This window comes from Rhinolophus hipposideros (genome assembly GCF_964194185.1).
Source record: "Rhinolophus hipposideros genome assembly, chromosome: X".
NCBI lineage: Eukaryota > Metazoa > Chordata > Mammalia > Chiroptera > Rhinolophidae > Rhinolophus > Rhinolophus hipposideros.
The window spans coordinates 72,320,571-72,336,062 of record NC_138046.1 but is presented as its reverse complement, the minus strand read 5'-3'; the positions used below and the strand labels follow the sequence as shown (position 1 = coordinate 72,336,062).

Below are 15,492 nucleotides of genomic sequence, written 5' to 3'. Positions count from 1 at the left end.
GAGAATCAAACCATAGATTTTGGCCTAACAAACATCAGTTCTATACATAAGCTAACTCATCTGGTCTAAAATGGGAAGACAAGTCATATTTCAGCATTCAGATCAATATAAAGCTGTCTTTATATTTTTGAAATGTATCAAAACATTTACAACAATACTATGTATATGTAGTGTACTAAGGATTGAAGTTTGACTTCTATTTGCTTGATGCAACTGAAAACAATAAAGTCTTGGCATGAATGACCATTAAACTTTAGAACGTCTGATAATTTGTCATTTGGTCAGATTGTAGATTTGCACATGCTGAGAAAGGAGTGTGCAAGAACAAGATAATTAGCAAGTGAGAGACCCTAAAAGACTGCCCAGCATTAGTGTATAATTACAAAGTCCTCAGGAAGTGATAATAACTTCCCTTCTGAAAAAAAAAAAAGCTCATTAAGTGAGCCTAAGGGTAAGGAGAAAACACAATTAACTTGTGGCGTATGGCTATGGAGAGAAAAACACATGACTCTCAACAGAAAATGACTCTAAAAATAAAATCTAATGGAAAGGAAGACATAAAGCTGTTTCTCTTTGCAAAAGACATGTCTGTCTATGTAAAAATCCCAAAGAATCTACAAAAAAATCTCCAGAACTAATAAGGGAGTTCAGCAAAATTTCAGGATACAAGATCAACACATAAAAATCAATTGCATTTCTAGATACTAATTATGAACATATGAATTACCCAAATGAAAAAGACAATACCACTTAAAATTGCTATTGCTCCAAAGAAAATAAAATACTTAAGGATACAATTAACAAAGCATGTACAGGATTGGTATGCTGAAAATTATGCATTCTATAGTATAAACAAATCAGACAACCTCCATAAATGAAGGCACACACCTTGTGGATGGATTGGACGACTCAAAATAATGAAGATGTCAATAATCCCCAAGTTAATCTATAGCTTTAATGCAACTCCTATCAAAATTGCAGCAACATTTTCTAGACATAGACAAGCTTATTAAAACATTTATGTGGAAAGGCAAATTCTAGTACAGCTAAAACAATCTTGACAAAAAAGAATAAATTTGGAGGAATCATTCTACCTGGTAGCAAGTCCTACTATAAAACTGCAGTAAGCATGACAGTGTAGTACTGATGTGGGAAAAGACATACAGATGGTCCGTGACTTACTATGATTCGATTTAGGATTATTTCAACTTTACAATGGTGTGAAAGCGATATTCATTAAATAGAAACCATATTTCCAATTTTGAATTTTGATCTTGTCCCAGGCTAGGGATATGCAGTACAATACTCTCTCAAGATGCTGGGCAGGGGCAGCGAACCACAGCTCCGTCACGTACTCAATCACATGGGTAAACAGCCAATACTCTACAGTGCACTGTGTTACCAGTGGTTTGGGGTATTGTATTCTGAGCACATTTAAAGCAGGTTTGGCTAAGCTATGACATTTGGTAGGTTAGGTGTATTAAACGAATTTTCAACTTACAATGGGTTTATCACAGTGTTACACCATCGTTAAGTTGAGGAGCATTTATATAGATCAATGGAACAAAACACAAATCCAGAAATAGACCAATCCAAGTACAACCAAGTGATTTTTGACAAAGATGCAAATTCATTGGAAGAAAAAAAAATCCTTTTCAGTAAATGGTGCTGAAGCAACTGGATATCCTTAGGTTAAAAAAAAATGAACACTGACCTAAACCTCACACCTTATACAAAAATTAACCCTAAAGTAGATCATGTACTTAAATGCAAAACATAAAACTCATTTTTTTAAAAAAGGAGAAAATCGATATTCCACATAAAAATGGCAGCAGAGGGGCGCATTTTCTGAGTACTCCTCCGGATCTTATTACAAATGGGACATATAACCCATCAAAGAACTCTTTGCTCATCACGCAGAATACCTAAGAGACTCGTGGAAGGATTACCTGAAGGGCCCAGATTAAGAGGCACATGATACAACATATCCAGAGGCCAAATGCAGACCAAACCAGAGTACTACCACGTTTGACATACAACTCACACACAGAGGGAATTCTCTACAGGCACATGAGCCCATAGAGACCAAACCACATTTAAGTGGTCAATCCTCACCCAGCAGAACACCCTGCAGTAGGCAGAGCCAAGTCTCACAACTAGTCAGCCTAGGAGTTAACCCCACCTACTCACAAGCAAAAAGCAATTAAAGACCTTCTTTAACAGGACAATATACACAACACAAGAGTCACCTTTGGAGCACACACAGAGGAGAAGAACGAACTACTGCAAGTCAAATATAAAGGACACATACTACATAAGATAACCCAGCAAGAACTAAGAACTCTAGGGGATCTTCCTAATACATCAAAGCAAACACAGAGAGTCAGTCAGAATGGGGAAACAAAGAAACATGTCCCAAATAAAAGAACAGAAGAAACCTCCAGAAATGGAATCAAATGAAGCAGAGGTAACCAACCTGTCAGAGACAGAGTTCAGAACACTGGTGATAAGAATGTTTAACGAGCTTAGTGACGACATAAAGCAGGATGTAGAAATTATAATGAACAACCAGTTAGAACTAAAGAAGACAATACCTGAAATAAAGAAATCACTTGAAGGAATTAACAGCAGGTTAGATGAAGCAGAGGATAGAATCAGCAACTTAGAAGACAAGTTAGCAGAGATCACTCAAAAAGAATAACAGAAAGAAAAAAGAATAAAAAACAATGAAGATGGTTTAAGAGACCTCTGGGATAACATCAAGCACAACAACATGCACATCAAAGAATACCAGAAGGTAAAGAGAGGAAGCAAGGGATTGATAACATATTTGAAGTAATAATGTCTGAAAACTTCCCTAACCTGATGAAAGAAACAAACACACAAGCCCAGAAAGTGCAGACAGTTCCAACAAGGATAAACCCAAACAGGTCCACACCAAGACACATTATAGTTAAAATGGCAAAGCTTAAAGACAAACAGAGAAACCTAAAAGCAGCAAGAGAAAGACAGAGGTTTACATACAAGGGAACTCCCATAAAACTATCAAATGACTTTTCTACAGAAACATTGAAGGCCAGGAGGGAGTGGCAGGAGATACTCAAAGTTATGGAAAACAAAGGCCTACAACCTAGATTTCTTTATCCAGCAAGGCTATCATTTAAAGTTGATAGAGAGATAAAGAGCTTCCCAGAAAAGAAAAAGCTAAAGGAATTTATTACCACCAAGCCAGCATCACAAGAAATACTAAAAGGACTTCTGTAACTAGAAGAAAGATGAAAACAATCTAACTACAAATTTAAAAATGGCAATAACTATGTACATATCAATAATCACTTTATATATAAATGGATTAAATACTCCAATCAAGAGACATAGGGTGGCTGAGTGGATAAGAAAGCAAGACCCTTGTATATGCTGTATACAAGAGACTCACCTCAATCAAAAGACACAAACAGGCTGAAAGTGAAGGGTAGGAGTAAGATATTTCAGGCAAATGGAAATGAGAAAAAAGCTGGAGTTCAAATACCTATAACTGACAAAATAGACTTTAAAATGAAGAATATGTTAAAGACAAAGATGGGCACTATATAATAATAAAGGGATCGATCCGACAAGAGGACATAACCCTAGTAAACATCTATGCACCCAACATAGAAGCACCTAAATATATAAAACAGGTACTGACTGACATAAAGACAGAGATCAACAGTAACACTATCATAAAAGGGGACTTCACCATACCTCTGACAACAAGGAACAGGTCTTCCGGACAGAAATTCAATATGGAAACAACAGCCTTAAATGATACATTGGACAATTGGATTTAATCAATATTTTCAGTGCATTTCACCCCAATGCTGCAAAATACACGTTTTTCTCAAGGGCACGTGGAACATTTTCCAAGTTAGACTATATGTTATGACACAGAACAAGTCTTGATAAATTTAAGAAAAATGAAATAATATCAATTGTCTTCTCTGATCACAGTGCTATGAAATTAGAAATGAACTACAGGAAAAAAAACTGGAAGACACACCAATTGATAGAGACTGTATAACTTATTACTAAATAATTAATGGGTCAAGCAGGAGATCAAGGAAGAAATCAAAAGATATCTCGAGACAAACAAAAATGAAAACACGACGACCCAATTTCTATGGGATGCCACGAAAGCAGTCCTAAGAGGGAAATTCATAGCATTGCAGGCCTATCTAAAGAAACAAGAAACATCACTAATCAACAGTTTATCTTCACACTTAAGGGATCTGGAAAAAGAAAAGCAAAATAAGCCCAAAGGGAGCACAAGGAAGCAGATACTAAAGATCAGAGGAGAAATAAATGAAACAGAAACCAGAAAAACAATACTAAAGATCAATGAATCCAAGAGTTAGTTCTTAGAGAAGATAAACAAAATTGACAAACCTTTAGCCAGACTCATTAAAAGAGAGAGACAGAGGACCCAAATTAATAAAATCAGAAATGAAAGAGAAGTGACAACAGACACCGTAGAAATACAAAAAAAATTAAGAAATAACTATGAACAACTATATGCCAACAAATTTGACAATCTGGAAGAAATGGACAATTTTCTAGAGGCGTACAAACTTCCAAGGCTAATTTAAGAAGAAACAGAAAACCTGAATAGACTGATTACCATCAGGGAAATTGAATCAGTAATCAACAATCTCCCAACAAACAAAAGCCTTGGACCAGATGGCTTGACAGGTGAATTTTTCAAAATGTTCAAAAAAGAATTATCACCTATTAACGTCAGGCTCTTCCAAAAAATACAGAAGGAAGGAAGACACCCAAAAACTTTTTATGAAGCCACTATCACCCTGATCCCAAAATCAGACAAAGACACCACAAAAAAAGAAAACTACAGGCCAATATCTCTAATAAACATAGATGTAAAAATCTTCAACAAAATATTAGCGAACAGAATTCAGCAATACATTAAAAAGATCATATACCATGATTAAGTGGGAGTCATCCTTGGTATGCAAGGGTGGTTCAACATCCGCAAATCAATTAATGTGATATATACAACACATTAACAAAATGAAAAATAAATATCACATGATCATATCAATAGATGCAGAAAAAGCATTTGATAAAATCCAGCAGCCATTTATGATAAAAACCCTTAAAAAGAGGGAACAGATGGATCATATCGCAACATAATAAAGGCCAAATATGACAAACCCACAGCTAACATCATACTCAATGGGAAAAATTTAAAACCATTCCCCCTAAGATCAGGAACAAGGCAAGGTTGCCCACTATCTCCACTTCTATTCAACAGAGTGCTGGAAGTTCTAGCCACAGCAATCAGACAAGAAAAAGAAATAAAAGGCATCCAAATTGTTAAGGAAGAAGTAAAATTATCATTATATGCAGATGATATGATACTATATATAGAGAACCCTAAAGACTCCACCAAGAAACTATTAGAGCTGATAGATGAATTTAGTAAAGTAGCAGGATACAAAATTAATATTCAGAAATCAATTGCACTTGTATATACCAATAATAAAACATCAGAAATAGATATTTAAAAAACAATCCCATTTACAATCGCTTCAAAGACTATAAAATACCTGGGAAAAAATTTAACGAAAGAAATAAAAGATTTTTACTCAGAAAATTATATGACACTGAAGAAAGAAATGAAAGAAGACATAAATAGATGGAAACATTCCATGTTCATGGATAGGAAGAACTAATATAGTTAAAATGTCCATACTGCCTAAGGCAATATACATATACAACACAATTCCTACCAAACTACCAACTACGTTTTTCACAGAAATAGAACATATAATCCTAAAATTTATATGGGACCAAAGAAGACTCCGGAGAGCCTCAGCAATCTTGAGAAATAAGAACAAAGTGGGAGGTATAACAATACCTGTCTTGAAATTAAACTACAGGGCTACAGTAATCAAAACAGCATGGTACTGGCATAAAAACAAACACATGGATCAATGGAATAGAATAGAGAGTTCAGAAATAAATCCATGCCTATATGGCCATTTAATCTACAACAATGGAAGCAAGAATGTACGATGGGGTAAAGACAATCTATTCAATAAATGGTGTTGGGAAAGCGGGACAGACACAGGCAAAAAAATGAAGCTGGACCACCTCCTTACACCATATACAAAAATAAATTCAAAATGGCTTAAAGACTTAAGACTTAAATATAGATCTGAAACGATAATATAAGACATAATGGCTTAAAGACTTAAGACTTAAATATAAGATCTGAAACATAAAATACCTAGAAGAAAATATAGGAAGAAACTTCACAGACATTACCCGGAGTAGGATTTTTACTGACATATCCCCTCGCACGAGGGAAGTAAGAGAAATAATAAACATGTGGGATTACATCAAACTGAAAAGTTTTTTCAGAGCAAAGGAAACCATCAATAAAACAAAAAGGGATCCTACTGAATGGGAAAAGATATTTGCCAATGATATATCTGATAAGGGGTTAATATCACAAATGTATAAAAAACTCACTCTACTCAACTCCAAAAAAAACAAACATCCCAAGTAAAAAATGGGCAGAGGACTTGAAGAGACATTTTTCTAAAAAGGACATACAGATGTCAAAGAGACATATGAAGAAATGCTCAACCTCACTAACCATCATTAAAATGCAAATAAAAACCACAATGAGATACCACCTCACCCTAGTCAACATGGCTATCATCAATAAATCAACAAACAAGTGCTGGCCTGGATGTGGAGAAAAGGGAACGCTTGTGCACTGTTGGTGGGATTGCAGATTGGTGCAGCCACTATGGAAAACAGTATGGAGATATCTCAAAAATCTGAAAATGGAACTACCCTATGATCCAGTAATTCCACTCCTAGGTATCTATCCAAAGAAACCCAAAACTCCAATTCAAAAATCTGTATGTACTCCTAGGTTTATTGCAGCACTATACACAATAGCCAAGACATGGAAACAAACGAAATGCCAATCGGTAGATGACTGGATTAAGAAACTGTGGTACATTTATGCAATGGAGTATTATGCAGCCATAAAGAAGAAAGAAATCTTACCATTTGCAACAACATGGATGGACCTAGAGAACATGTTAAGTGAAATAAGTCAGAAAGAGAAACACAAGTACCATATGATCTCACTTATATGTGGAATCTAAAGAAGAGAATAAGTGAATGAACTAATCAGAAACCGTTTTGGAGACAAAGAGGAAAAACTGAGGGTTGTTAGATGGGCGGGGGTGTGGCGATAAGGGGGAAGGTGAGAGGATTAGAAAACAGTCTGTAACCACAAGATGGCCACGGGGTTTTGAAAATTAAGTTGGGGAACGTAATCAATAATGTTGTAAAGATTTTGTAGGGTATCCGATGGACACGTGTCCCATTTGGGAGACCACCTCAAGGAAGATGTAGATGCCTGATCACTGCAATGTACACGTGAAGCTGAACAATAATGAATGCCAACTATAATTTTATATATATATATATACATATATATATATATATATATAAGTATATATATATGCATATATATGTATGTATATACTTACAAGAGGCGGAGTACAGCATTAGGAGTGGAGACAGTGGAAATGTAATGGCTCGGTGCGATGTCAGAGAGATAGTGAATGGGGGGATGGTGTCCACAGTGTGAGGGATATAAACGATAAACGTCTAAGTATTACTTTGTCTTGTGCACCTGAAACTAATAAAAAAATTTAAAACAGGGAGAAAATCTTCTTGATCTGAAGCTAGGCAGAGAGTTCTCAAGATTGATAGCAACAGCATAATCCACACACAAAAAAAATGAGGGCCGGCCCGGTGGCTCAGGCGGTTAGAGCTCCATGCTGCTAACTCCGACGGCTGCCGGTTCGATTCCCACATGGGCCAGTGGGCTCTCAACCACAAGATTGCCAGTTCAATTCCTCGAGTCCCACAAGGGGTGCTGGGCAGCGCCCCCTGCAACTAAGATTGAACACAGCACTTTGAGCTGAGCTGCCTCCGGGATAGTTCAGTTGGTTGGAGCCTGGGCTCTCAACCACAAGGTTGCCGGTTCGACTCACACAAGGGATGGTGGGCTGCGCCTCCTGCAACTAGCAATGGCAACGGGACTTGGAGCTGAGCTGCGCCCTCCACAACTAAGACTGAAAGGACAACAACTTGACTTGGAAAAAAGTCCTGGAAGTATGCACTGTTCCCCAATAAAGTCCTATTCCACTTCCCCAGTAAAATCTTTAAAAAAAAAGAAAAAGAAAGAGAATGATAAATTGGACCTCATCAAAATTTAAAATATTTGCTCTGCAAAATACTTGGTTTAAAGGGATTGAAAGAAAAGCTGCAGACAGGGGAAAATATTTGCAAACTACATATCTGACAAAGGACACATATTCAGAATATATGAAGAACCTTGAAAACTCCACAGGAAAAAAAATCATCTAATTAAAAAGTAAGCAAAAGACATGAACAGACATTTCACCAAAAAGGGTACATGGATGGCCAATAAGCACATGAAAAGATGTTCAGAATGTAATGTGATACCACTCCACACCCATCAGAATGGCAAAAATAAAAAAGTGACTACACCAAATGCTGATGAAGATGTGGAGAAACTGAATTACTCATACATTTCTGGTGGGAATAGAAAATGGTACAGTTCCTCTAGAAAGCAGTTTGTCAGTTTCTTTTAATGCTAAACATGCAATTGCAATATGACCCAGCAATTGTACACTTGGGGATTTATCACAGAGAAGTAAAAAGTTTTGTTCACACAAAAATCTTGTAAATGAATGTGCATAGCAGCTTTATTTATAACAGACAAAATTGGAAACAGTGCAGATGTTCTTCAATGGGTGAAGAAACTGTGGTACATCCATACCATGGAATACTACTCAACAATAAAAAAGAGCAAACTATTGATACATGCAACAACCGGGATTAATCTCCAGATAACTATGCTGAATGAAAAAAGCCAGCAGCAAAAGGTTACATGCTGTACAGTTCCATTTACATAACATTCTCAAAATGACAAAATTATAGAGCCAGAAAACATATTAGTGGTTGCCTGGAGTTAGGGATTGCAGGGAGGGTAGGAAGGAGATGAGAGGGATTATAAAATAGCAATGGCAGCGAACTTGTGGTGATGGGACTGTTTTGTTCTGTTAATTGACTGTGAGGATAGATACATGAACCGTATGTTAAAATTGTATAGAACGGACACACACACACACACACACACTATGTCCACAAAATGTAACATTAACATCAGTAACAGTTGTAAAAAAGCAACTGTAACAAAAATTCAGGAATCTGTACCACATTTTTCATAATCTATAAAAGGGGATTGAAAAAGATTTTATGACGTAGTCTACAAGAAAGCCAAGGATCTACTACATAGTGATAACTTTACTTGGAGAGAAAAATGAGCGTATTTTCTAGAAAACCAAAACTAATCTCTTAAAATGATAAAACTGTTAATTTTAGTCATTTTTTAAATATTCATCTTGCAAAAATGTATTTCAAATCCCCCTACTTTTTCAAGTGGAGGATACAGAACATCATTTAACTGTTGCCTGAAGACAACAGCATGCATTACGACCATCAACTAACTGTTGCACTGTGCTATAATACAATGATGTCCTTAAGGGATCCTCCAGTACAAAAGCCATTTGCCCCTACCCTAAATGGCCCAAAGCTTTCTCTCAGCTTGCTGATGCTGTCTACTCCTCCTCTGTTAGCTTCTCAGCTAGTACCTACACTAGCAGCAGGTTCAGACCCAGAGGGACTTTTGAGATCAACTAGTCCAAACCCTTGGTGTTTTTTTTCTAATGAGACCCAGAGAGGAGACATGTCTTGTACCATATCACAGAGCAAGTCAAATGTACAGGCAGGCCTATAACCCAGGTCTTGGTGTGGTTCTCAGTGTGCTTGCCTCTAAGCAGATCCCCCTTTCCTATTTGCTGCTTTAAACTACTCTGCTACAAAAAACAAAACAAAACAAACAAACAAAACAAGATTGTCAGAAATAAGCATTAAAGGGAAGGCTTTTGATTTAAATCAGTGGGTCCCGAGTGACGCTCTCATATAAAGTAAATCTTTGTAACAGCTACTTCAGCTCTAGGCCCTTTCACAAAACTCCAAGTCTGTGGCCGTGATCCAAACGGGTAAGGATGCCACCGTCTGGCTGGGTCTAAGCGAAGTAGTGGTATTCCTGTTGACCCATGTTTGTAAGAACTTGTTAGAGACAAGTGGATTTTCTGTACATTCCTCCATTGGATGCTCTCAGGGCTCTCCCTGTCTACTGTGACATTAATAACCAACTAGTTTTCCCAAGTAAATGAAGAAATAAAACACATTATCTCATTTCATCGTTTGCTCCATCCTTAACAGGCAATGAGAGGACCACACAGCAGAGTTCTACTTCTCTGGTTTAAAACAAACTTTCTACTACCAATTTTTTACATTATCACTTTGAGAAGTTCCACACATGAAACTGAATAGATCAGAAATTGAAAATGAGATCATTTCCTTTGCACTCAAAATGTGTTAGTTCAGTCATTAGAAACTGTTACCGTGTTTCCCAAAAAATAAGACCTAGCTGGACAATCAGCTCTAATGCGTCTTTTGGAGCAAAAATTAACATAAGACCCAGTATTATATTATATTAATTATATTATATTACATTACATTATATAAGACCAGGTATTATATTATATTATATTATACCACATCTTATATTAATTTTTGCTCCAAAAGACGCATTAGAGCTGATTGTCCAGCTAAGTCTCATTTTCAGGGAAAAACGGTATTATAAACCCTGAGATCAGATGAGATAGGTCGCATTCACACAGTATGGCTGAGAACAGATTCTGGGTGGTGAACACATGATGTGATATACAGATGATATATTACAGAATTGTACACCTGAAATCTATGTAACTTTACTAACAATTGTCACCCCAATAAACTTTAATTTTAAAAAAAGAAACCATAAAGCCCAATTGTCATGAAGAGTAGAGAAATCAAAGGCCTTGGAATATCAAAAAGTACCTCTCAAAGGGCCATAGTGTGACTGTCACTATATCCTAGTCAAGTAGTAGTCATGGACACATACGAAAGTTACCAAATATTTATTCCTGGTCTCATTAAAGTATCTGACTTTTCGGTTGAGATCACCTTCTGTTAGAAATCTGTCTACACTGGCTCTAAACAATGTCAGCTAGGTATAGCTTTTCATACAAAATGCCATTTAGCATTATGGAAATTACAATCTATACCTGACGAAATTACAATCTATATCTGACATTTCAAAGGCTGTCCTTTTGCAGAAAATTAACTGTGTAATTATGGAAAAAAAAATGCTAGTTACCTGAAAGATACGAACATAGGTTAAGAAATAAATCACAAGTTCCCAAACTTTTTACAGTCTCAAGTCACACTCACCACTGTACCACAAGGATATGTAAGATGACAGAGTATATCCTGAAGACTCTCTAGTGTCTTGAATTTTAAGTTTTAATTACTATTAAAGTGCCTGCCAGTCACATCCTGCCAGGATGTTCTAAACTCCTTGACTCTATAACTACTAAATGATTCACTGAACTGTGTGATTGTTACCGTTCAGTCTATCTACCACATCACTTGGGGAAAAAAAAGATTTCAAATGTTTTAAAACATGAATTCTCTCAGTCAAAGACACATATAAAACATTACTTACCACTGTTCTCTCCTGGGGATTTACAATAATATGTTCCCAAATGCGATGACCACTCAACTTGATTTTTTAATTCAAAATTATAATTTTCTATTACCCTATACGGAACATTCTCTAAGAAGAGTGGTGTGTATTTTCCATTTTGTTACTTTGAATATTACCTAAGGAGAGTTTGAAGAACACCAGACTATGATTTAAAAACCCTGTATTTTAACATTGGGCTCCACCAGTCTCTAGCTCTCTTGCTTAGGTGTGGCTTTGACATTTACCAAATAATGTGACCATCAAATTAATCTTTCTGAGTTCTACTGAGGATTCTTTAAAAAAGAAAAAAAATGTGACTGTCTGCTCTATCTTAGTACAAGATTGTTATAAGGATCAACATAAGATAATGGACTTAAAAGAGCTTGGTAAATTGTAAGTCATTAATGTAAGCTATTATTATTGTTGTTATTGGTATCTAAACAGGGAAAACTGAAAGTTACTTTTTAAATAGGGAAACTAGTTTATCAATTAGATTTGTAACAACCAATGCCACATAAATCCTTATTGTTGGCTTCTTCTGAAGAAGTGTGAATTAAGAAGACATTAATTTAGTTTATGCTAAATAAATACTTTTCATACCTGGCATAACAAAACACTTCTACATGTTGAATGGTTTTGTCATTCCTGCCAAGAGCAATGGCTTCTTCATTTTCAAGGATCTGTTCTTCCCATGCTGGGCTTTCATTCACAACGTCACCGTTTTCCTAAATAAAACACAAATGGCGAATTTTAATTAATTGAGCAATCTGAACCTCTCTACTTTTTTGAGAAAATTTATACCTTTCTAAATTCATGCTTTTCCTTTCATCCCATCAAAACGGAAAGAAGGATCACTTCAGAGTTACTGAAGCAACTCCGGCATAGTGTGCCAACTTCAAAGGAAGGAGAGGAAAACAATGTATAAAAATCAATCCCATCAAAAGCTAGCCCTGGTTTACAGATTTCTGTCAAGATATGTGGTTTTTTGATGAAGTCATTTGGATGTGGCTGTTTTGACACTGCTTAAAAACTAGGACAACTAAACTAGGACAACTAACCCTCCATATGCTGAGCATCAAGTGTATCTGTTCTACATATTACTTGTTAGTAATAAAGCTTTTATACTTTGTTGTCAAAACAGGCTTAATATTACTTCATTCTACTTAATTTCAGATCTTTGAAGGTCGATCACTAGCCATGTTGAATTATGACTATAGGTAAAAGTATTTTTGAAAAGAACTCAGCCCAATATCACTAAGGACTTTGTAAGAATCAACCCCTGGATAATTTATATTCAGAAAGATAATAAAACCAAGAAAGTACAATAAAGTACGTATGTAAACTCTCACTGTGTTGAAAGCGATTCTTTACATTTTTCAATAATTCGTACTTAAATTTTATGGAGGAAATATGATACAGCAATATTTGAAAACAGGGGATTTCTGAAGATGTCAAGATATACCTTTCCCAAATGTCAAGTATCAATTTTTAATCCATTTCAATTTTTAATCTATTTGATATCCATCTCTCAGAGAAAAATGTTTTTAAATGTATTATATATACCCAGAAAACTAGTAGTGAAATATAACTACCATATCCTTTGTTTTAAGTAAATTCACCTCAGAAAATTTCTAAATGTACTGATTTCATAAAGTAGAGCAATAATTATCTTTAAAAGTTTCACTGTCCTGAATTCAATGTTCTAAACTGAAGAAAAATAGTGGCAGACAACTCTTGTTATCAACTATAATCATTAGATAGTATTAAACTTCCAAACATAAATAGAAGAGGAAGTCAAGTACAGAATTTTTGAATGTGTAAACATAGAGTTACCAGCCTGAAAAAAGAACTGTGTACCAGTGACAAAGAGTGAAGGGGAAAAGGATATGGTGACTGATTCAAGATACTGAAGCAAAAAAAAAAAAAAAAAAAAAAAAGAGAGAGAGAGAAAAGAAAAAGCATTAAAATAAAAGAAACATCTACAAAAATAATTTTGTTTTTATAAATTTAACCCATTACCAAAATTTATTTTTCAAAAAGTCCCTTCAGTCACCAAAAGTTTTCCATTCACACAACTAACTAAGGGAATTTTTGTTTTTCTGAGAATCTAGACTAAATTTTTGCACGGAAGTACTAAATATGTCTCAATATCAGGTACCCTCACATATATTTCCCCAGGATCAGGTTGAAAAAAGGGTTTTGATCAACATAAATAAATGAAATAATTAAGGCATATAGATAAAACATTTAAATGTCTACTGATAACATTTACGTCCTTGATTTATACATAGTTTGAATTAGTACATAAAATGCTACTTTACAAATACTGCTTGTTTCTCCACATTCTCAGTTCTATACAATAATATTCAAACTGAATCTTCACTATATCTTCAACATCAATGTCTTTGTCGTCACCAGAGGCACCTGAGTCAGGTACACCATTAATCAGTACAACTACAATGCTGAGTGTGGTGCTTCGCATATGGGAAGTGCTGAGTAAGTCTTAGCTATGTTATTTTAGCTAACTGAATACAATTTTCTAGAGTATATTATCCTCCTTTCTGAATTCTTGCGATATGGCAGTTTGTGATTATGTCGCTACATGGTATGATTCTCTCGGTAGGAATTTCATTTAAAGCCACATGTGCCATTTATATAAAATTAGGACTGTTGTTTTTTAAATCTGTCTCATAAAAATTGGTAAATTCCATTGACATAACCAACCCCCACATTACAATGCTTTAAATGAGCTAGAAAAAGCTTCTTTACAATGATATACAAGAGTTGTAGTAGTGAGATTCTAACTTTAGAAAAAATTACTAAATTTCTATTAAATTTTTTTTCCTTACTTTTTGTTTTCACTGATTCTGTTGCGTGACTTCTATAATTATGCAAAACCATGAATGACTGAGATCCTTTCAAATGAATGTATCTTCCCGAAAGGGTGTCTTTTTTCAAAATATAATAACTAAAAGAGCAACTAGTAATAGGTGAAATCTTATAAGAAGTGAAATTTATTTTTCTGAAAATCTATTTTTGGGGAAAAAATCTTGTCTTATATTTCGGCATATAGAATAATTACAAAATGGTATCAAGTATATATGATTTATCTTCAGCCAACATATCTATTTATATTTGAAAATGATACCTACATTTTCAAGGCATTCAAAAAATATTAGCTGAAATGGTGACTACATAATTCTTGTTAGCAAGTAAATAAAAATGAAGTATCAATTCAATATTACAGATGGAGCTTAGAGTTTTCTTCAATGCAGGGTTATTATGTAACATAAAATACAGCCTAGTAGATTAAAAAATCAGATAAGAACTTTACCTGGTATTCCCTTAGCCAGGACAACAGTCCTGAAAAGCTAAAACTGGCCCAGTTTCCTCCATAGTAGCTTCTTCTGTAACAAAAAATAAAAGTAAAGGGTATAAAAATCTAGTCACCAATCTTCATCAACAAACCACCCTTGACCTTTCAACTTATTTTTAATATTGCTACCTCAGAGTTCAAAAGCACACATAATTGGGATGTTGAAATTACAGGAAATAGTAGGCTGAAATAAATAGAAGTGTACCTCTCAGATCCCAAAGGTAACTTTTCATCGTATAAGGAGTTAACAATCAATCAATCAATCTCTCTCTCTCTCTCTCTCTCTCTCTCTCTCTCTCTCTCTCTCTCTCTCTCTCAGTTGGCTACTCTAAATCTAGTAGTAGGGCCCTGTGCTATTCTTAGC

The 15,492-nt window shown here is 35.2% G+C and overlaps 1 protein-coding gene across 4 annotated transcripts in view; it reads right to left on the bottom strand.

The window, feature by feature from the left end:
- Positions 1 to 15,492, bottom strand: part of CHM (CHM Rab escort protein) — a 204,005-nt gene that overhangs the window by 126,330 nt on the left and 62,183 nt on the right. For 3 of the 4 annotated variants that reach the window (XM_081043321.1, XM_081043322.1, XM_081043323.1), the window contains exons 3-4: positions 15,087 to 15,159; positions 12,353 to 12,477 (exon numbers count right to left, since the gene is read on the bottom strand). In XM_081043321.1, the coding sequence (XP_080899447.1) occupies positions 12,353 to 12,477; positions 15,087 to 15,159 (198 nt within the window). The remainder of the gene's footprint in view (positions 1 to 12,352; positions 12,478 to 15,086; positions 15,160 to 15,492) is intronic. The other variant, XM_081043324.1, reaches the window with a different exon arrangement.